Source organism: Nothobranchius furzeri, chromosome 9 (genome assembly GCF_043380555.1).
Source record: "Nothobranchius furzeri strain GRZ-AD chromosome 9, NfurGRZ-RIMD1, whole genome shotgun sequence".
Lineage (NCBI taxonomy): Eukaryota > Metazoa > Chordata > Actinopteri > Cyprinodontiformes > Nothobranchiidae > Nothobranchius > Nothobranchius furzeri.
In genome coordinates this window covers 54047231-54070751 of record NC_091749.1, presented here as the reverse complement: position 1 = coordinate 54070751, position 23521 = coordinate 54047231, and the positions used below count along the sequence as shown (strand labels likewise).

The 23521-nt window shown below is 40.3% G+C and overlaps 1 protein-coding gene across 4 annotated transcripts; it reads left to right on the top strand.

The window, feature by feature from the left end:
* Positions 1-259: 259 nt before the first annotated feature.
* Positions 260-22896, top strand: fam120b (family with sequence similarity 120 member B). 4 transcript variants are annotated; one of them, XM_015953813.3, is made up of 15 exons: positions 260-348; positions 1126-1263; positions 2268-2458; positions 2578-2711; positions 2828-2950; positions 3126-3317; positions 3406-3670; positions 3775-3958; positions 4224-4325; positions 4507-4679; positions 8408-8500; positions 17818-18024; positions 18185-18308; positions 21943-22189; positions 22266-22896. In XM_015953813.3, the coding sequence occupies exons 2-15, from the start codon at positions 1128-1130 to the stop codon at positions 22288-22290; spliced, it is 2196 nt and encodes a 731-aa protein (XP_015809299.3). In that variant the 5' UTR covers positions 260-348; positions 1126-1127; the 3' UTR covers positions 22291-22896. The 4 variants fall into 4 exon arrangements, with proteins under 4 accessions (XP_015809299.3, XP_015809300.3, XP_070410629.1 ...); XM_015953814.3 differs by having other exon boundaries at positions 1123-1263; XM_054732179.2 differs by lacking the exon at positions 260-348 and adding an exon at positions 488-608.
* Positions 22897-23521: the final 625 nt, after the last annotated feature.

Genomic DNA, 23521 nt, shown 5'->3' with positions numbered 1-23521 from the left:
TCAATAGGAAGAACGTTGTTTTGAATATGTGAACCTGAAAGCTCAGAATAAAAAAATAAGGAGCGTTATGTTTGTCTTATGAAGATTTTTAAGCAACAGTTTTGACTGTAGACAAGATAGTTTTACTATTGGACATAAAAATGGGAATTTAGATGAAAAAATGTAATATGGACGTCTGATTTAAAAAGCCCATCTGAAAAACGTGCAATAAACCTGCTTGCAACCTTGCAACGAACTGAGCACGTGCTTTTATTTTTCTAACGTGGTGACGTAGCACGTAGGTAACAGGAAGTCAACTCTGGTCAAGTAAACAGCACAAATACTGCACAAGCTCTTCAAGCTGTAAAAGTAAGTTTAAAATAATACGCGTGGGAAATGTGACGTTATTGGTAACTAATGACCCAATTTTGTTTTTTACTCGTTTGTTTTCATGGACAGAAAATGCGGCTTAGAGCGGCTGCTTGACCGGATAACAGTGAAGCTAACAGTTAGCATTCATGGTTTCTCTTTGATTTCGAGCTTTGTTTGTTATACCCCATAAAGGAATTATGACACAAACGTGACATATTAGGGTCAACAATAACTACTACATCCTAACGCGTCCACTGGTATGTGTATTTGTTTAGATGTTTCATAAATTATTTAATCCAGGATTACACATATAAACAATGTTACAGATCGAGTAATATAACTGCTGTCTTGTACGTGGGATGTTCCTCCCAACTGAGATGTTTAAAGATAACGAAAACTCTAAATGTTCTGATAGAAAGCAGTCACATGTCTATAATAGTTTATAGGGTTATGACAGAAAACACCATAATGTAACACTTGGTGTGGCACCATGTTTTAGCTATTAGCTCACTGAGAATAGAAAATGAGTTCAATTTGTTATCTTTTATTTTCTCAGAATAACATTTTACTATCAGCTGATTCCCTGTGGTAACTGCTAAACAGACCCAAAAGCACTAGCATTAAAACACAGCACATTACTACATTATAAAAACAATATTATAAATGAAACATGCATTTAAATTTATTAAGGCTTAACAAATTAAGCTTTAATTACTGTCTTTGGCTGCTGAGTATTTATTTGATTGCCGGCATTACCATGTTTCTGCTCAGCAGGAATGGGTGTAAAAGGTCTTGAGAGCTTTATGGAGCGCTGCTGTCCAGAGGCCTGTGTGATGGTGAACCTGAGAGAGATGGCCAAGCAGCACGCTGCCAAAAACCATCAAGGCTGCTCATCTACAGCTAACATAACCAGTTGAGTTCATTTTAGTGCGTAGTCAGTGTGACAGTGGAAGTGTATATGCTGTTTGCATATTCTGGCCTTGTAAAACTATTATGGAAAAATTATTTACTGTAAAAAGTGTAATCTCAAGTTGGAAAAGGGTAGAATGCCTTCTCCAGGTCAGGGTCAAGGTCCTGCCCCAGGTGGAGGAGTTTAAGTATCTCAGGGTCTTGTTCACGAGTGAGGGAAAGCTGGAGCGTGAGATCGATAGGCGGATTGGTGCTGAGTCTGCAGTGATACGGGCGCTGTACCGATCTGTCGTGGTGAAGCGAGAGCTGAGCCGGAAGGCAAAGCTCTCGATTTACCGGTCAATCTACGTTCCTCCCCTCACCTATGGTCATGAGCTTTGGGTAGTGACCGAAAGAACGAGATTGCAGATACAAGCGGCCGAAATGAGTTTTCTCCCTTAGAGATAGGGTGAGAAGCTCGGTCGTCCGGGAGGGGCTCGAAGTAGACCCACTGCTCCTCCACGTCGAGAGGAGCCAGTTGAGGTGGCTCAGGTATCTGGTCAGGATGCCTCCTGGACGCCTCCCTGGTGAGGTTTTCTACGCACATTCAACTGGGAGGAGACCCAAGACTCGGGACATGCTGGAGGGACTATGTCTCTCGGCTGGCCTGGGAACACCTTGGGATTCCCCCGGAAGAATTGGCTCAAGTAGCTGGGGAGAGGGAAGTCTGGGCGTCCCGGCTTAGGCTGCTGCCTCCGCGACTCGACTCCGGATAAGCGGCTGAAAATGGATGGATGGTTAAAGGTTTATTTAATAGGAATTTAACTCATCATTCATTCTGTCCCATTTCCTCTGTCCTCTGTTTTTTAATCTGCCAAAAATGCTGATTTGAAACGGTACTGGAAAATTTCTGTGGAAAATTCAAACATTAAAAAAAATAAACCTTACATTTTCTTCCTCAGCACATCAGGCTGTAGTGGTTTTAGGAAAGAACGTTGTTACATGAAGGATTCTTCTGTACTGTACAGGTCCCACTCTTGTAGTGGACGGCATGTGCTGCCTCCGTCACTGGTACTTCGGTAAGGACTGGGTGTGTGGGGGCCAGTGGAAGGAATATGTAGATGTTCTTAGAAGCTGGGTGGAGACCTTCACCTCTGCAGGTATCAGACTGGTCTTTTTCTTTGATGGGGTAGTAGAACATCAGAAAAGACAAGAGTGGGTGAGCACAGACATTAAGTTACTTAAAATGCTCAAACTTTATTTGATTTTCACAGTGGATATTTGATACTCTCATCTCCATTGTTTTTACCCATAAACAACATTATTTTTGTTTCACAGGTGAAAAGACGACTTAGAGTAAACAAGGATGTTTCAAAAGTGTTCAGCCACATCAGGAAATACGGAGAACAGCCTGGGAAAGAGCTCTTCTGCCTGCCATCTGGTTTGGCAACATTCACACCCTTTGCCCTCAGGTAAATCGAAATCTATTGTACCTGTGACAAGGACAGTCTTTCTTCAAGTGCTTCAATGTTTATTTAAAATGCAAAGAGGTTTGAATCCATTTGGCGTATTTTATTTTTTTTTGTAGGTCATTGGGTCAGGAAGTGTTTTGCTCAGTACGGGAGGCGGATTATGAGATTGCCAGCTATGCTCGTCAGCACGACAGCATGGGCATTCTGGGACAGGACTCAGACTACATCATATATGACAGGTTTGGAAAAGTGGCGACGTTGTAACTCTTGGTTTTTAAAAGTGGTTTTATCGACTGCAAAATGACAGTTATGAGCTAAGTACCGGCTTGTACTTCACGCTGATTAAGGTGGAAGATGACAGTAATAAGTGTTGACAAACTGATGTAAACAAGCAGTTTTATCTCATCTCTTAAGTGCCCCCTACTTGTCCGTGGCAAAGCTGCAGATCAACAGCCTGACCACTGTCATGTACGACCGGCAGAAACTCTGCACAACCATCGGACTGGCTGTTACGCAGCTGCCTTTGCTGGCCTGTCTCCTTGGTAACGATGTGGTGTCAGAAGAGCATGTACGCCAGATCAGGAACAGTGCCGTGGAAACTTACAGGTTTTTGGGATTTTATTGTGGATTTGTAAATGATTTCTCTGCAATGCATATTTAAATGTGATCAAACATCTTGGCTTTATGTTTATAGGAGAGCCAGTCCAGCAGCATATTCCCGTGCTCCTCATGGCCAGGTGGTGCTGGCTGTAACCCGGCTTGTAAGCACTCTACGTAGCCCTGATGGGGAACAAACTGAATTTGTTCCATGGTCTCTGAATGCCCCGGTTCCTCTAAGAGACCTCCTAAAAAAGGGGATCTCCTCCTATTTGTTACCTGGACAAAAAAGCTTTGAGTTTGTTGATGTTTCAGCTTCTCCTGCAACCTTTGAGAAGCTTGTAAGTCCGGAAATATTAAAGGTACGTGCAATATAATGTGCATTTCAGCTGGAAACTGTCTTGCACATTTTTAGCATAACAAATCGCAGAATGGTGAAAGATTTTCTCTGTGTGGTTTTCCACAGGCATGTAGAGAGAAACATGTCGCAGCAGAGGGTTTTATGGTTTACTGTGTTGTGTGTGCTGGAGTCACTGAATGCAGCAACTCTCTGGAGGATGAGGAGGATGAGGAATTGCTGCCTCAGGCCCTCGTCTACAGGCCCTGCAGACAACGCATCTATGGCTTGCTGCTGTTGCACGGGCCAGATGGTAAGAAAACGAACACGTGTTAATGCTTACACTCAAACACAACAGATTTACATGCATTCTGGTAACATAAAGCTTGTTGTTTTGGAAACATTTAATAGTGTAGAAGAAGAGCTTTCATATCACATAAGCTAATTTTATACGAACCGACTCCTCAGGGGTGACAGTTTGTTGTATTGTTGTTGCTTGGAGAATTGTTTTTCTGTTTCTTATTTGCAACGGTGTCAAGTCTCTTTAAGTTAAACCTAGACTTTTTTTCTGATTCCAGCCAACTCTCTGGAGAATCCAGCCATCAGGGAATGGTTCGTCTACCCTGGAAACCCTTTGAATGAGCCTGAAATGATTCATCCTGTCCCCATCAACATCTCATGTACCGTACCTGTTTGTTTATTTCAAAATAACCTGAACGAACACAAAAGCTTGTTTTCAGAGGATTGTTTCATTTATTAAGGGAGAAAAGCTCCAATATTGTTACAAGACAGCAAATAAAACAATGAATCTTTAAAGTAGCAAATATACTTTATTGTCCTCTCTACTGTCTTCATTCGTAGGCGGTCACCCCAGTCTGGACGTGTTGTGGTTTAGCTCTGGTCCTGAGGTTTCTGCTCTTCGTCTCACAGCCTTCCTGTCAGTCTTTGACTGCGTCGAGTTTTCTGAACTGTTCGGACAGATTGAGGACTCTCTCTTGGGGGCGCTTTGTCTCATCACATACGTAGTCCTACAGGTAGGGTCACGCTTGAATTGGAGAATACAGAAAGCAGAAATTTAAAAAATGTTTAAAAGAAAAGAAAGAAAGAAAACCATCTTTTATACAGCACCTCTCAAGATAAAAACCACGAGGCGCTTCACAAGAACAAAATATGTAACATATAAAAAAGATTGTTTTTTTAAGATTTAAAGATATAGTTAAAAAAGTGCATAAAATTGTAAGGAAAGAAAGAGAGGGAAATCAGTGGATCCCAGGAAAGGTGGAGTTGATAGAAAGAGCTGAAAAGGAGAGGGTGGTGATGAAGGTCACACAAAGCCAGCTTGAACAAGTGAGTTTTCAGCTGCTTTTTAAAGGAGACCACTGAGTCCACTAGTCTCAGGCTCAGGGGAAGAGAGTTCCAGAGTCTGTTGGCCACAGCAGCAAATGATCTGTCACCTCTGACAGCATGCACTCCTCCTAGAATGAGTACATGTCTGATCATTTAATTTTTGACTTATTTCTTATCATTCTCAGTCACACGTTACAATATTTGTCACAAAATGCAAGCATAGTGATTAGATTTGGCTTGAAAACACAGTTACACTTAAAATAATCATCACAGCTCCAGTTCTCTAGTAAACCCGAGGGGAATGATGGCTGCTTTGAGGTGCTGACGTCTCTGCTGTGATGAATATGTCTGTTGTGGGTTTCTGAGGTTGTCGTAGGCTCTGATAAATATGTCCTGCTGCAGACGAATACACCTGTCGGTTCATGTAAGCAGAAAATGAAAGACCAAATTTTTTTGGTGACAGTTGTACATTCAGGTCGGCTTTACGGCGCTAACGCTTACACAACAATTATTCTGCTCTTTTGTCAACACGTGATGTGAAATCAAACGCTGTTCTGTTGACATTTTGTTCTGCGTTGTTTTGCCATCGGCTGACAGTAACCATTATTTGCCACCGAGAGCCAGCTATTACGTCAGCAGAAAGCCTTATAATCAACTCACGGCTTTGCTTATTTAAAAAGATGTTTTTTAAATTTAACTCAGTACTTCAATATCCTTATTGTGCTTGTTTGTTCTAAACTAATGCCTTTTGCGTTTGAGAGATGCAGAGATTTGTGCATTTTGGACTTTAAACCAGCATCATCTGATTGAACAAAGCCGAGATCAAAAGATAACAGAACCTGGATAAACGTGCATGCGTCACATTGTCAAAGAAAACAAAAATTAGACTTCAGTTTGATTTATTAGCTTTTCTGCACATTTGTTATAATTGGTGATTAAAGCTGCTGTTAAAAAAAATCATTCAAAATCAAACAAATTCTTGATTTTGTGTCTTATTTGCTGCAAAAATAACAACAAATAGCACATGATGCATCATTTTAGGTTAGTTTTTGGAAAATCACACGATATGACATCTACCTTTCAGATAAACAGTGTTGCTGCAGTTACCTTGAAATAATATTACTGACTAATGCTTACTCATTCCAAGAGTAACTTACTTTACTGATTATTTTATGGTAAAAGTAACTAAGTTAGAGTTGAAGTAGCTTTATTAATTATTTTCAGCAGCTGCCAATGACTAAACCCATTGTCTCAACATAAAAAGTAGCAATCAGTTTTGCTGTGCCAATAGCAGTATTAGTGTGCAAAAAGCTAGCATCCAGCATGAAGAAACACACTGAAACCCAAGATTACTGTGAGACACAATGTTGAAAAGCCCAACAGCACCGGGGCCCAGGGGTCGACTGGCCTATCTGGCCTTCTGGCGCTGTCTTGGTGGGCTGCTTTCTCAGCTTGGGTCGACACAAGAGACAAACAACCAACACAACTCTAGCAATAGAACCCCAACAGTGTTCTGGTGGTGCTGTTTTTGGTTGGTGTTATTTTGCATCGAGAGTAGCGGTTCCATTCCAAGGAATGGGATTTGTTCATCATTTAGTAGCTCATTTCTGCTTGTTCTGAATATAGTATACTTGCAGTTGTTGGTTACACGCATCTTGCTATTCCTGTCGCTAGTTTTGCTGTCTTTATCAAGGCAAGGCAGCTTTATTTATATAGAACATTTCAAACACGGGGCAATTCATTGTGCTTTACAATTAGCATTAAATGGCACTTTCATTAAACAGGAGAACACAAATTAGAATTATACACAGATAAAATTATAATTTAGAGCTAAAAGGAAAAGACAGAATTAAGGTTGAGCAACTACGTCACAGATTACCATTCAAAGGTTTTAAGTTTTGATTTAAACAACACTAGAGCTGGACCAGCTCAGCTGGTGCAGATCTGAGGTCCTGGGGGAGCTGATTCCATATGTGAGCAGCATAGTAGCTAAAAGCATCTTCACCCTGTTTGGTTCTGACCGGAGGTTCTACCAGCTTATTGTTACCTGAGGATTTCAGCGCCCTATTGGGTGTATATACAGGAATGAGATCTGACATGAATTTCGGCCCCATACCATTGAGTGATTTATAAACTAGTAGGAGGACTTTGAAATCTATTCTGTGGCTTACTGGTAACCAGTGTAGAGATCTAAGAACAGGAGTGATGTGCTCCTTTCTCTTAGTTCTTGTTAAGACTCTAGCAGCAGCATTCTGAACTTAGCAAATCAAAGCGTAAATAGTAACCAGTTATGCATAGATTCTTGGACAAATCACTTTAATTTGATTAATGATATGGAAATAGTAACGCGTTAGATTAGTCATTACTAGAAAAAGTAGTCATTTTAGAGTAACGCATTAAGTAACGCGCTACTGGCCTCACTGTAGATAAATATCTAAACTGCTCTCTGATTTAAATATTTTCAAACAAAAACTCGTTGGGCTGCATGGTGGTGCAGTTGTTAGCACTGTTGCCTTGCAACAAGAAGGTTGCAGGTTCAAAACTCAGCTGTTCTCCCCATGCATGCGTGGGTTTCCTCCGGGTACTCCGGTTTCCCCCACAGATCACAACATGCCCTATAGGTTATAAATTGTACGTTGCTTTGCATAAAAGCATCTGCCAAGTAAATAAACATAAAAAGGCCCAAAACAAGTTGTCATGCTTTTTTTCTGAGATTTTGAATTAAACACTTAAAAATGTGATCTCAAACAAAAAATACTTTAGACTTATTTTAAATAAGTTGTTTTTGGTTTAAGGAATATAATTATCCCTAAACTGGCTCTTAATTAGTGTATTTCTATTTTTAGTTGTTTAAAAACCCAAAACAAACTCCATGACTAAACAATAAAATAATTTTGAACAGTCCGAACCTGAACTTTCTGACCCCAAAAGTTCAGAGTTTCAGTTGCTTTATGATGGTTGAACTTTCAGATTTGTAGGTAATTCTCTAATTGAATCAGCATAAATAGAGCTGAGTGAGTGACAATTCAGAGTCCAGACAGACGCTGATTTTCTTCAGACTGATTTAAAAGGATGACAGAGAAACAGACAGACACGAGAGCAGCTTGTCAAACAAACTATTAGGCGAGTAGATAGTCAGAGATGTGCAGACAGTCTGACACACAATGGTGGCCGTTGTCTGATCATTATTCACAACGGCATTCACATTCCCCTCTCACTCTATTTAAATAACTTCAGGGTTTGTTTGTTTTGCTCACAACTGGGCCGCTTTGTTTCTGCTGTCAGCATTGTTTCTTTTTCTGTTGACTCGTACCGCAGCGAGCAGACCAAACAAACTGACCCAACGCGGGGATGCGATTGAAATGACGAGCTGTGCGCGGTCCCGCGCGTGCGGTTTTGTGTGTGTGTGTTTCAGGTACAAACATTGTCCGAAGAGGACGTCGATGCGTACCTGAGTCAGGCCGTCTGTCAGAGGCTGAAATCCTCCCCGGAGCTTCAGCAGATCAAGGTTTGTCTCAGCCACAAGCTCTCAAACATATCAAATATTTCTTTGACTCTTTTTTTTTTGTTGGCCTCTTGTTTTTGTCACAAACTTTTGCTGTTTTCCCAAAGAGACAATGTACGCGGCTGTTTACAGTAAACAAAGTCCTCAGCTCAGAAAAAATAAAAAACTTCCATTAATAGAAAGTCAAGGGAACCAGAGGAGAACCTGAATGTGCTCCTGACTTTCTAAGAATTCATGGGACAGCTTTATAAAAATGTCTGAGAGGCACAACAAAATGTAGCGGCTGCATTATGAATTAAAACTTATATACACTTAAAGCACACGGCGTTAGGTAATTATGTGTTGGACCTACTAATGCCCACAAAGTAAAATACACTTAAATGTAGTTTTAAGTTGTACAACCTAGTTAAAAAACTGCTTACAGTTTACTACTGAAGTATATACAATTCAGAAAAACTAGTTAAGTAAAAACATTTCTAAGTACTTTGTACTAGTTTGTCTGAGTTAAAGTTACTTGTATTTAAGTTTATTTTGCTTTGTAAGTATTAGTAGCTCCACATAATTATTCGATTTGGATTATTTTTTTCTAGTAAGCTGAACTAATCAGATTTTACTGTGTGACATCAAATATGTTATGTTTTCAGGTTTATTTTTTAGTATATTCCCTTTTGATGATGCTTTATGGTTAAATTTATAATCAGAAATCAGAAACTAGTTGTAGAAACTGTGATTTAGTTTCAGCTGGAATTTTACAGATTTCTGCAGTCAGCTGTGCTCTTTTTTTTCTAATTCTCTGGGAAAACAGCCGTTGTGTTTGTTCCCATTTTTGGTAGCCCCATTTATTTTTACTGCTTAATTACCATACTTATGTGAAGTAATTTGTATTTTTGCTGCTTGTCTGTTTCCTACACAATAATTAGATCTGGGCGTTGATTTGGAGGAGACTCAGAGTTGCAGGAGGGGCTTTGATAGAGTTACTAATGTACAGATTAAATACACAAACTCACACATGAATGTGTGAGAGAGTTAAAATGGTTGGTTATTTAGTGTGAGTGTGTGTGTCACCAAAAAATGTTATCACAATAATGACTAAAAATGTGTTTCTGTTTTACAAAGTAACAATAAATAAAACTGTGTGTTTTTAGAGAAAGTGAAAAGTTTTATTTGTAGGTAGTTCCAGCATTCCTCCTCATGGGATTTTGATTTTGATGTGTGTGTTCTGTGTGTGTGTGTGTGTGTGTGTGTGTGTGTGTGTGTGTGTGTGTGTGTGTGTGTGTGTGTGTGTGTGTGTGTGTGTGTGTGTGTGTGACAGGGAGGGTATGCTGGCGACAGTCGGCTGTCTGTCCTGGCTGGCCCTCACCACATGGAGCTATTTACACCACACACACTCCGCCCCACTGGACGGACACACACAGACACATCTCAGTCTTTGTCTCTGGCCTTTGTGGGTTCTCATGTTCTCTAACTTTTAACATCTGACCACTTTCTCTGCTTGTGTTTCTCTTCATGTAGCTCTCCAGCTCTTGTTTCCTCCGCTCTTTGTGTCAGTGTGTTGTTTGTGTGCGCCTTTAGGCTTCTGTGTCTCAGTTCAGCAATCCATTGTTTCCAGAAGATGAAGCTGTGTTTGACTGGAAGCAGGTGGCAGGCAGGCAGGATGGTGTGTGTGTGTGTGTGTGTGTGTGTGTGTGTGTGTGTGTGTGTGTGTGTGTGTGTGTGTGTGTGTGTGTGTGTGTGTGTGTGTGTGTGTGTGTGTGTGTGCATGCATGTGTGTAGATGTGTAATCACTGTTATCAGTGCTGTTTGCTAAAGGACAGGTGAGAGAGGACACACATTCACAGAGCACATCTGCCTGCTGTTCCTGACCAATGTTGCAGCTGTTTTTTTTTTTTTTTGACTCCTCCGGTTACAACTCCTTCTTCTCTCAGAATGAAAAGTATATCTGTTTATTTTGCATTCATAGTATCTGTAGTGAACTTAGTGTGTTTTACAATTGTAAAGATAAGTTGAAACTGCTTTGTTTAGTGGAACAAAATTTTATTTTCCTCTTTATATTTAACACAATCTCCTCCTCAACGTTCAGACTGATGCCAAAATTAAAGGTGTGGAGCACTGAAAACACATTTTTAAACAATTCTTTCTGATTATAGTCAGTCACTTGAGTTTTTCATGCAGGCTGAACATGAAAATGGTGTCCTACACCTATCCCTGCATTAGCTTCTGATAGAAAATAGATGGTGAATCTTAAGGATTTGGCAAGCCTGGCAGAGTGACATCACACTTGAAAAATCTTTCCTGAGTTTTCCCCTTTCAGAAATGATTTTTGATTGTTCAGAAATCTGTAAAAGTGATTATCTTCTCATGTACTGTGATATAATATAAGCAATAAGTCTTTTTTTTTGCTAAGCACGCCCCCTTCCCCGCAGAGCTCCGTGCAATATAAACAGCGCCAACCAGAACTAGCCAATAGCGTTAGACTACCGCTTACATGCTTCAAATTTAAGGACGTACCTTGGCTGATGCAGAGTTGATGAACTTTTCACAGACAAGTAAGTCTCTAAAATATAATTATACGAGAACGCAACATCACCTGAGAATAATACTTGTAAAACAACGTGTTTTAGCTCTGTTTGTCGGCTACACAAGCACATAAATAAACTAGTATGCCGCCAAAACATTTAAAAAAACATTTAAGGTGTAAAAGTTGTGGAATGGGGCTTTAACATTCGCCCATCTTTACTCACGACGGGGAAGGCTGGTGTTGGTTTAGCATCCAGGAAACAGCAGAGAACGACTCCGCTAGTAGAAGCTAACCATTAGCATTAGCAACTCCACCACACAGCAGAACTCCTTCTGGCTTGTGTTATTTGTGGAGATAAAACATCAATGTTGGAGTCAGTTGGCACAGTTGGTAGAGTTTTGTTGCTGGTATCCAATGCGAGGCGAGATGTCCAAATATCAGGAAATAAGGCTCCAAATCCTGCCGTCTGAAGCTACTTTCTACTTCAGCTGACTTGTTCTTCCTGATTCAGGCACATCTGAGCAGGAAAACGATTGAGTGAGAAAAAGCCACTCACTTTTACGTAACAGAGAAATATTAGCATTCATAGCCACCTTGGCTTGTGACCATGGGTGTTTCTCAATGCCAAGGAACCTTGCTTTGATGTCTTGGCCCCGCCCCGGTTGCCTAGGAGATACGTCATCGGGAGCCGCCAAGACGTGTTCCACTGTTCATGTTCTACCGAGGCTTGTGTTCTCTGGTTGTTAGCCGTTTAGCTAGCTGAGCGAGGATACACGGGAGGTGTCTCGTAGCCTAGCCTTGGTCAGAAATTGCCCAGAATACGCCACGGTATTTTTAATCTTGTAGTTAATCCTGGTGTGCACTGGTAGCCAATGGAGTTGTTTGAGGATGGGGGTGATGTGATGAGGGATGGGAGTTTTAGTAATGATTCGTGCTGCTGCATTCTGAACCAACTGGAGCTTACGGAGGGTTTTCTGAGGGAGGCCTGAGAGAAGAGAGTTGCAATAATCGATACATGATGTAACCAGACTATGGACAAGAATAGAAGTAGAGTGGACATCAAGGGAGGGGCGAAGACGATTAATGTTACGAAGATGGGAATAAGCTGACCGTGTGATGCTATTGATATGAGATTGGAAGGATAGTGTGCTGTCTAGGATGACACCCAGACTCTTGACCTGGGGAGAGGGGGAAACTGAAGAATTGTCAACTGTGAGAGAGAAACTGTCAAATTGTGAGAGGGTGTTCTTGGTACCAACCAAAAGAAGTTCTGTTTTGTCTGTATTTAATTTCAGGAAGTTCAAACTGAACCAGGATTTTATTTCTTGAAGGCAGGTGAGGAGGGAGGAAGTGCAAAATTTGGCTTACTGGACAAATAGAGCTGGGTGTCATCCGCAAAGCAGTGAAAATGAATATTGAATCTGCGGAAGATATTGCCAAGGGGAATAATGTATATAATGAAAAGGAGGGGCCCCAGGACAGAGCCCTGGGGCACACCAGAAGAGACAGAAGAGGTCTGTGAGCGAGAGGATTTGATAGTAATGAACTGAGTGCAACCTGATAGGTAGGACTGAAACCACTGAAGTGGGATGCTAGCAATGCCGATGGAAGATAACTTATGGAGGACAATGGAATGAGATATTGTGTCAAAGGCCGCACTCAGATCAAGAAGGACCAGGATGGATAGTAGACCGGAATCAACAGCAATGAGGAGATTGCTAGTTATTTTGAGGAGTGCTGTTTCTGTGCTGTGAAGTGGGCGGAAACCGGACTGGAAGGGTTCATAGAAGGAGTTTAATGTCAGATGGGTGTGGAGCTGGGTAGCGACTATTTTTTCTAAAACTTTGGAGACAAAGGGTAGGTTGGAGATGGGGTGGAGATTAGTAAAAATGTTAGGATCCAAACCAGGTTTTTTTAAGTATTGGAGTAACTGCAGCAGTTTTGAAGATAGAGGGAACAATACCGGAGGAAAGGGATGCGTGTATGAGAGCGGAGACGAGAGGGAGCAGGGAGGGGAGGCAGGATTTAACCAAGGCCGTGGGAAGGGGGTCGAGAAGGCAGGTAGAAGGCTTTGACTTTTGGATAATATTTGATATCTCAGAATCACTGGGAAGTTGGAAAATGGAAAATAACTGTGTTGGTTCGGGAGGATCATATGGGGAGGTAGGGGGGATGCTTTGGTTGATTGCACGGTGAATGTTTATTATTTTTTGTTGAAGAACAGAAGAAGGGCATTACAAGTAGCAGTAGAGCACATGTGTGGGGGCAGAGTATCGGATGGCCGGTGAATTTTATTGATAATGGAGTACAATGACTTAGTGTTGCCTCAAATGGAGTTGATTAGACAGGAGTAATACTGTTGTTTGGTTAGTATAATTAAGTCCTTATACTGAGTCATATGATTTTTATATGGTTCTTTGTGAATGGTGAGACCAGTTTTTCTGTAGAGGCGTTCAAGCTGCCTGGATTTGGTTTTCAGCGTCCGGAGTTGAGGGGAAAACCAGGGAGCAGACTGACAGAAAGTAACAGAACGGGTTTTAACTGGAGCAAGGGAGTTTAAAATGTGAGCTAACTGTTCATTGTAGCGAGCAGCCAGGTCATCAGGAGAGATTGTCCGGTAGCTGAATATGATCAATATAGGAGGATAAAGTGTTCTTTTAGATCCAAAGAAGTAATCTATTGTTGGGCAGTTGCTTAGTAGTTGCAGCTTCGATGGCTAGCGGGTAGTAACTCACTTATATTTTTAATTTAATAAACATATACACAATTTAAAAAGTAAAAGGTTATATATTTATATTGAAACTAATACGTATAAAATATAATGTTGTCTCCCGTGTCACGTGACGCTACGTGACCGTTGTGGAAGCCGCGGTCACGTGATGCAAGTCTGTTCCATTTAACCATTTTCTTTGACCAAGGATGGACAGTGTCCTCTTAATAATAATAATAATAATAATAATAATAATAATGCATTGAACTTATATAGCGCTTTTCTAGACGCCCAAAGACGCTTTCACACACTCTCACAGTCACACACTGCTAGTGATGGTAAGCTACTTGTAGCCACAGCCGCCCTGGGGAGGTCTGACAGAGGCGAGGCTACCATTTGTCGCCGCCTGCCCCTCTGACCACCACTAACACAGGCAAGTTGGGTGAAGTGTCTTGCCCAGGGACATAACAGCAGGATACCCCTGGCGGGAGCAGGAATCGAACCCATGACCCTCCGATCATGAGGCAATCCGCTCTACCACCTGAGCTACTGTTGCCCCAAGGAACCTGTCCTCGCAAGGCCAGGCGCCTTGACATTGAGAAACACCCATGTCTCAGCTAGTAGCTAATTGTTAGCATTAGCCATTCTACAACATGGTGGTACATGTTCAGGCTTGTGTTAATTGTGGAGATAAAACATCAGCTTTGCAGTATTACCCAAGAAAGAAGAGAAAATAGAGGCAGCAAAAGAGTCTCTTTGCTTTTAGCCAATAAGACGCAAGGATTTTTTTCCATCTCATTAATATTAATGAGTATTCCTGCACCCACCCAAAAAACTTCTACCCCCAGAAACAGGAGCGCCGGAGCTTTTTATCCACAGAAATCAACTCCGGAGACATTCTTTCATACTAGAGGCAACAGCTATTTTATTAAAGAATGTGAATGAGAGCTGTAAGCTTTTTGCTGGTGATGTAAATAAAGAAAAAGAGTTTTAAAACAACCGCATAAGTAGAACTTGAATATAGTGCAAAATGCCACTACACCACATCTTTCCAACTCTTAAATATACAAAAATTGACTCGTCAAGAGACTTATTTTATATGCCAATGGACAGGACTGCAAAGTGGGTGGTTTGAGTTGATTAAATTGGTTGATTTATGTGTTGGGGTTGGGCAGAGTCTGTTCTGCAAATTGGGATTGAGAAATGCTGATTCATTTTGCAACTGTGTGGGAGGCTTTAAGGAATTTCCCATGGGTGGTACGAAGTAAACAGATGGGATTTGGGTTTATATTCTGGTGCAGCTCAGGTGTTATTGGTGTGTAGTAGTGGTAAGCTATATCGCCCCCGAAATAATGACAAGTGTGTTTTAAAGAATCGCGATAATGATATTTATGAAATAGATATTGTCACGTAGGCAAATCGATGATTTTTATTTGTTATGACCAGGAAGATGTAATATTCTATATAAATCTAAAATATTAACCTGCTAGGTCTTTATTGTAATTATTCAGAAGATTCTAGGATTTAATTCAGAAGATCTAGGTTCTTTGCTTTTTCAGTGATCAACCGTACTTTGCGTTACTTCAAGAGTCAGGTTTATAAAAGTAAGGATTTATTTAGCAAACAATTAAAACAGGACTAATTACCTAAGCATTTAGTGAGTGGATGGTGAGTGGATGTAACTAAACGTGATGAAGGAACCTATGTGTGAATGCGATGTCAGTCAGAGCTTCCTTATCAAAGTAAGCTGAGTTCTGGTGAAGAGAATTTGGTTTGCTCTAACTCAGAAAAACACCTTATTGATACAGGATGTTCTGACTGGTTTAAAAGTCTCTATGCGTTGGAGTTTAACTCAACCTTACTTCTTATTGTGTGAGTGCAGGTGTGAGGACCTCATCGTCAAAACATGTTGAATACATGGCAGTTTCTAGTAGACAAACATAACATAACATCCATTCAGTGAGCACAGATTAATGAAGCATTTCATTATACTATAATTATTATAAGTAGTAATAAACAAATGTTTATTTAATGATTATCTAGATTATAAGTCATGGAAGAAGTTCATATTGATTTAGGAAATCATTCTTGAATTTAGCAATTGATTCGAGCTGGAGCTCTTCTTTCTGTGGAGGCAGACAGATGGGACCTTGGGAAAGAAAGTTATTGTTTATCTTTCAGACTTGCAGAGTCTGTGAGTCCCAGCTGGTATGAAGGCAGACTCATTTAAAAGGAACACATGCAGTGTTGTGTCTCCTTTCTGACCAGATGTTGAATAGATGTTGAAAGGTCAGACTGTACCTAAATTGACCATTGCTGGACGTTACAATATGATATATATATTATTTTGTTTATTTGTATCAATGATTCTGTAACACTTTACAGTAAAGGTCCCATTATTAATGTTACTTAGTGCATTAATAAACAATTTAATAAAGTATTATCAACTGCTTATCCATTATTATTACATTACTAAGCAGACATCCCCTGGCCCTTTGTCCTGACCTTAACATAATCCTTAACATTACCTTAACATAGACCTTAGCATTACCTTAACATTATCTTAGCATTACCATAACATAGAAATTACCTTAACATAGACCTTAACATAAAGCTAAACCTATGGCAGTTTCACATTTAGGCCAGCACGGTCGGGGCTGGGTGGCATTGGTCCGAGTCCTGCACCGGTAGGGTTTGTTCACACACACTTCTCGGGAACCGGAAAATCTCCGAGCAAAAAGTCTGTGGTGTCTCCCTTAAACAAAGGCAGCTGTGAGCGTGTGTGTGTCTGTGTGTGTGTGTGTGCTCCTCACTGCAGTGAAAAAGACAGACAGAGAGTGCAGCTTCAGTCAGGGGCGACGTTTACTTTCAGTATCCAGAATGATAATGAATCACGCGTGCGGGAAGCTCTCGCTAGTATTGTAGGTGTGAATTTGAGACGGCCAATCAGTTAGTCCTGAGTTTGTTGGACCGGTTCAACCCGAAGCAGACCTGCTTGGTATGAGGGTCGAAAAATCGACCTGTTGAGCTCGGAAAAATACAAGGCTACTTAGACGTGAACACTTTAAAAGCTGTCAGTCTGGTCCATGCTGGCTCAGACGTGAAACTGTCATTAACAGTACCGGGAATGTTAATAAATGGACCCTCTGTTTTTTATTGCTTAGTAATGCATTAAGTAATGTTACAAATAGACCCTTATTGTGAAGTGTTACCAGGATAATTTTACAGCTGTTTTTGACACATCTTTAGGGACTGCTACCCTCATGTTAGACACGTCGTTGCTCATTCCACCAGTGTACAATCCTTACAAGTAATGTCATGCTGTATATGTATATAATCAGGCTTTTCAATAATATATTTTTTGTCTAGAATCGTCAACAAACAAAGTAATTACTCGAACACAATTAGCCTAACTGACTTTGATAAGCCTAGATTGTTTCTTGCATTAGCTTTGATGCTAGCTAGGATTTTTTTTACTACAGATCAGCGGGTTTTAGGCCAAGTTTCACAAACATAATTAAAACTATTTAAAATGTGTCAAATGCTTGTAAATATTTATTACAAGAGGAGCTCACTAATGCATTTCAACTTTGATATACCTCATCTGGTTGCTGCTTCCCACCATGTGGAACCTGTAGATCACGTTTTTTGAACAAAATGAAGTGTGTGAGAAAGTGTGTGAGTGATTAATATTAACATGATGTAAAATTAGGTTTACATGTTTCCTGTAAATAAAGACATTTGATTGGTTGTTTGTTTGTGTGGGCCCAAAAAACTTTGTTACATCATCACTATCCTCTGAAATATAAAAACATTTCTTCACACCATTTTGCATGTTTTACATGTAAACCAATGTTTCATTGCGTGTACATGACAAAATAAACTTTAAATGGGCCGTTGGCTGTGTGATATCAGCTTGATAAGACTTTATTGTCATTTATATATAAGTGTTAGCTAGAACGTAGAGTGAAACATATCTCTGGTCTCATATTTTCTTCACAACCGGACAAAAATAAAGCATAAATACAAAACCCTTTGAGGAAAGGTGCTTCTACAGAAATGTGACACTAAAACAATGCTTTCGGTTTTCAGTTGCCTCTCCTTTCCAGTCGTGCCGTGCAGCTGGGATCTCTGTATGTCCGAGGAATCAGCCACCTGTTGGGTGCTAACAATGCCAGCGGCTGCCCACTGCCCAGTGCTGCCTTGATGCCTTGGCATGTCTTTGACGGAAGGCTGTTCCACTCAAAGTATCTGCTGGCACACAGAGGCGTGGAAAAACACGAGCTGCTGGACGACGATGTGAGTGAAGCAGGGCAACCAAACGTGGCTTTGGTTGTGTCCGCATTTTAAGAGATAAAAGTGACCTCTGCTGTAACAGTCGATTTATGGACTGATTCTTTTATATTTATTTGTGTAGAATTTGCTTTTCTTACCTGAATTCACCTGCCTCTCCTCCCAGCCGTCCTGCCTTTCCCAGTTTCTTCTATTGAAGGAGAAACTTGTAGAAACCTGCAGAAAGAGAAGCCGAGCCCTGCAGTCAAGACCCAGGGCACCAGAGAGAAGTCTGAGCCCTTCACCTGGAGGTAGGGACAGACACAAGCACTCAGGCGTTGTACCTGAATCAGTTGCTTTAATAGAAACCATCTAATTAGTTTTTTGTTGTGTGTCATTGGATCATTGATGCTTTGCATTCCAGCAGTGCCCTTGACAAACATCACTTAGCCGTGCTCCTCTATAGAAACAATACCATCAATATTGTAAACAACATTAGTGAGAGCAGCTCAAATCAAGGGAAAATAACGCCTCCGTGAGCGGATATTCTTGTCTGTATCTGTCTGGTTCTTTTTTTTTTTTTTAAAGATTTTCATAATGCAAAAATGTAAGAATATGCTTTTATTTTCTCACGTTTATTATGCTGCTGTTTGTCTTTAAGAAAAAAGTATTTTGATCCTTTAACCTGTCTCGAGGGTCATACTGGATTTAAAAAATGAGCTGCTGCTCTTAGGACGCCTTGGCGATGCTGCGGTTAGGATGCCTAACATAAAACCGCCATGTTCTTTTGCAATGATGTGACTCTTTGTTGTCAAAGCCATTTTTCTCTTCCTGGGTTTCTTGTTTGTATCTTGTCATCTAACATTTTTATTTAAAACAAGAGACGCCTGACTCCTGGAAACACAAAAACACTCCATGGAAGACTCTTTTTTTTTAATAATCTGACAGTTATTTGTAGTTCATTGGCCTCCTCACAGAACCACATTACCCAGAGGGCCATGCTGTAATGAAGGCTGTAATGAAGTCCATGTGTACTGTGGCTGTAATGCATACCGTTGTGTGTGCGCGCACACACACACACACACACACACTTGTGTGTACACATTGGTGGAGACCTGCTTTGTCAGTGCAGCAGTAATAGTAGGTTTCTGTTTATAGGCTGGGAGAGCTCTATTTTAAGACACACAACAAGGCTAACTGATTGCAGACTCCCCTCCTCTCTCTCTCTGCTCCCCTTCCCCTCTTTGGGCTTTTATTTTCATCTCCTTTATTCTCTGCTTTTTCTTCAGTTTCATGTGCCATTGTAAGAGCTACACATCCCTACATACAAGTTAGTTGTCTTCTCACACTTCTCAAGGTTGGGTGAATGGTTTTCATCACAATCTCTCCTCTGCTACAAATCTTCTGATTCTTTTGTGGGGATTTATTTGTTTGTGTGCCATGTTGGCACAGAGTCTCACATTCTCACCGAACTGTCTGCTTTCTGCCCAAGTCAACCTATGTGGGTCTCCGGAGGATGCTTCTGGCTTTATAGATGAATGATATAGGTCCTTGTACCTCAGCGTTTCATTTCTGTTGGACGCAGACACCAATCATTACTACAGAGCTGCGGGTAAATGGTGTGTGTGTGTGTGTGCGTATGTGCGTGAGTAGCAGTGGCGCTATGTGGTATCGCTGAGAGCCCAGTTGGGTTTTTGTTTGGAATCAGGCCTGATGTTTAGTCTCCTCAGCGAATATCTCTTCTGCCTGTCTGCCCTCGCAATTACACTCCAACAGAGAATCCAGAATAGCTGCTCTCCCACATCTCTTCATTTTATTTCTGCTTAGAAAGTTAAAAAATACTCGTGCATGTTTAGAGCAGAAAACAACTCACGAGATGAGAGCAGGGATGTTGCTCTAATGTCTCCAGTTTCTTTATTGACATTTTTCTTTTTTTTTTTTAAAGAAGCAATAGACAATAAAAAATAAACCCTGGCTGTTTGTGGTTCGACTGACATCTCATTTACTGAAACTTGGCATTAGCACGTGTGCTTTTTTAGTAATGAAACGCTCAGACTGTGTATGGTGGCCTGATTTTGTTTAGCAGGTCTCATTTGGTTCAATCTAAAGTTAGATTTGGATGTTTTATTTTCTGTTCTTTCTAATTGGCTTAAATCTCACCCATCTGGCTGCTTTCCTTTAGCGTTACAAGCTGTTCTGCTCTGCTGGAAGAGACTTAAAAAGAAACTAAACGAGCTCAGAGAGTCCGTTCCTGCCAGTTAATCATTTTGATAACCAATTTCAGGACAAACGTGTTTGATTATCATCAGTACAAAACAATCATGTTCATTGTGTGGCTTTTTTATTTTTTTCTGAGCTTCATAAAACATTATTTCTGCCATTTCTCAGTGTTTATAAGTGTGTGTTCCTTTTTCCTCCTGCTGTGTTTCTGGTGCCCGACATTGTCTGAGCATCTAAGAGAGAAAACAGGTGCTTATTAGAATGACTGGAGCATGTCGGCTTTAAGAAGGCTTCTGTATACAAAGGTCTGTCTCCCTGGTTTAATGAAGCTCTTTTTGCAAACTTTAAATAACTTCTGATGGAACTTTGAAGTGGGGTTCTGTTGAATTGCTATGAAAAACTTATCTTGAACTTCAACAACTTCAATTTGGGGAAACGGTGATTAATTCTACCCAGACAGAATAGTTAAAGGTGTGGTATGAAATGTTGTTCAACAAGTAAATGTTTTGCAAAAAAAAAAAAGGAATAATTTTATAAACCTCATCTAATCAATGTGCTCATCCCATTCTAATTGACTGGATGTATCAAACTGCCCTCTGGCCATCCGTACACCCTCTGCTCACACCCCTGTTTGCGCATGGATCATGTGTTCTTGGCTTCGAGCATTTAAACAGGAGGTGAAGCCAGAGTAGGTCTAGCTATTGTAACAAACAGAATGTTACATTTTGATTGTCGTTTACAAAGTTCATGTAAGGAGTTGCTTTATGTGTTCTTTTAGTTTGGTTCTGACCTTGTTGGGAAACGTTTATGTGACGGACCTGTTGTCTGTAAACGCAGTCAGTCCTCTTTTGGCTGGCAGAGCAACTGGTGTTTTTGTGTGTGGGGGGACCCAGCAAAGAGAGAGCAAGTCTGAGGATGTGTGGGCTGGGTTCCTTTTGCGGGGGGTTTCCCAGATTGTTGGTGGCACTGAGTTGCTGTGATTTTTAATTTAAGAATACAGCAAGAAATCTGAACACTGGTTGGTTTTTCAGCATTAAACACCATATTACATCAGCTAGCATTATAAATAGTTATACGGTTATGAAGGTGTGTTACGTTTGGAATAAAGGCAAATAAGGTGCCAACAACAGGCTGAAAATGTGAAACTGAATCCTCAGGAAGAAGCAGTGCATGTTCTTGTATACCGGAGGCGTGGTTTAGAGTGAGGAAGTGGGTTGGACCTTTAGATTGTGTATTTTTCAAACAACTTGCGGGAACGACAAGAAAAACCTCCTATTCCTCCTTTAATCACAGTGGGACCGGTTATGTTTGTCGTCTTAAAACACCTCTAATCCCCTAAATTTCATGTGAAGACTTTTTTACACTATTTTAAACCTGCTATCAATCTCACATAACGCACATTCTGGCTGAAATATGAAATTCAGACAGATTTGTAAACGAGAAGCCAGATGATTTGTGACATCACAATGTTTTTATTATTTCACTCAGTGTCCTATTTGCTTTAAGCTAATGAGACAAGTCTGATTACCGTAATACTCATTAAGAGAGTAAAAACAAGTGATAAATAAAAAGAGCCTAACGTTTTTCAATACAACTTTAGATCTTTTATTTATTTATTTAATGTCCAAATTCTTTCCCCAACAGTAAAAAAAAAAAAAAAAAAAAGTCCGATCTTTCTGTTTGAGGTGCCAGATGTTCATTTTCAGGCATCTTTCTCACCCTCAGGTTCTTCTGGTGAAGATTGGAGACAAAGAGGAGAAACAGCAGGAGGACATCAACGTGGATGGGGATGGAGGGAAAGAAGAGGCCAAAATGTCTATAAAAGCAGAGACAGAATGTGGGGCAGAGGAGGACACAGAGGACGAGGACAAGATTTTTATTCATGTCATTCCTCTGAAGATATGAGCCGATGTCTGAAGCTACCCAGAGGTCGTTCAAATCACTGTAGAGGACGGTACCAGCTGGCTCCAAGGTACAACCAGAGTGGCACAAGGCAATTTTTTTCTTACCTTTTTTAAAAGTTTTAATAATTTCTTGTCCCCTCTCAGATGGCCGCATCCATCAGCTCCATGAATACGAGTCAACCCCAAGGAGAGGAACTGGGGATTAGAAGGAAGGACTTAAGAGGATGGGGAAAGACATGATGACAGGCAAAAGGGGTCGGATCTCAGAACAAACTGATTATTGAGGAGCCTGTTGGGGTTGTTTATCTAAAGGATGCAGTAGGATGAGAAATGGGGTTTAACAGGAGGCATAACCTGCTGACTTCACAGTGTCACTCAGAGGAAAATCCTTCTGGGATTTGTCTAAAATGAGCCCCCAAGCTTCTGATTTATCTCAGGATAAATTTTTGTCTAATTTTTTACATTAAAAAGGAAACGTTTTTAAAGCTTAAATAAGTAAAGAGATGAAGAGTGATGCTGGTGTCAAATATCAAGTGAGAGGACTATCTTAGATTATCATGTATGTTTAGTGTTGAAACCAAAGAGACCACCCCAGATGTTTCATGCTACAGGAAATTTATTATTATTGTATAGTTTGTTTGTTTTTTTACGCCGTGGTAAATTGAATGTTTGAGATGAATTTTTTTTTATTTAGTTCTTAAATTGTTTCATCGTAAAGAACAAACTGATCTTAAATTTATTCTGAGATCTCAAAATAAAACTTTTTTTAAACTAACTTTGGACTTGCACTTCCTCAAATGTTCGCTTTTGTCTTTGTGCTGTTTGGTTTCCGTAAAGGAGCGTCTTCATTGTCAACTCCAGTTAGTAACCAAGTTGTCTGTAAAAATCATCACCTTTGGAGTTTTAGCCAAGTCCAAACAAACTTTATTTAGAGCTTCCAAATTGTTCGTTCATGTTTCTAAATAACTTTTAGATTTTGCCTAACTGTCTTACTCTTCTCGTTATTTATTTTTATTAGATGTTTTTGACTAATTACACCACAGTGAGACATAAGGTGGAAGAAAAAAAAACAGCTGAAGTAGAAAAATTAACTGTAAAAGATATTCAGATTAGACCTTTTTTACATTTGTACCTTTTAAAATATAAATTGATGTTTAGAATTTATTCTTTTCCATCATTTTCTAATAAGGATTATAATTTCTTATTTTCAAAATAATAATAAAAGAACAAAAAAGTGGTACAATTTTGGCTATAAAGATTTGAAAACATGATAGACCTGACCCATTTCCTATCCTTCTCTTTTTGAGTTGGTGGCTGGCTGTCACTCACCATGAACCCACCACGGGATGTAGAAAAGTCCTCCAGCCTGAGCACTTTCATTCCTCTCTATGCGTGTGAGC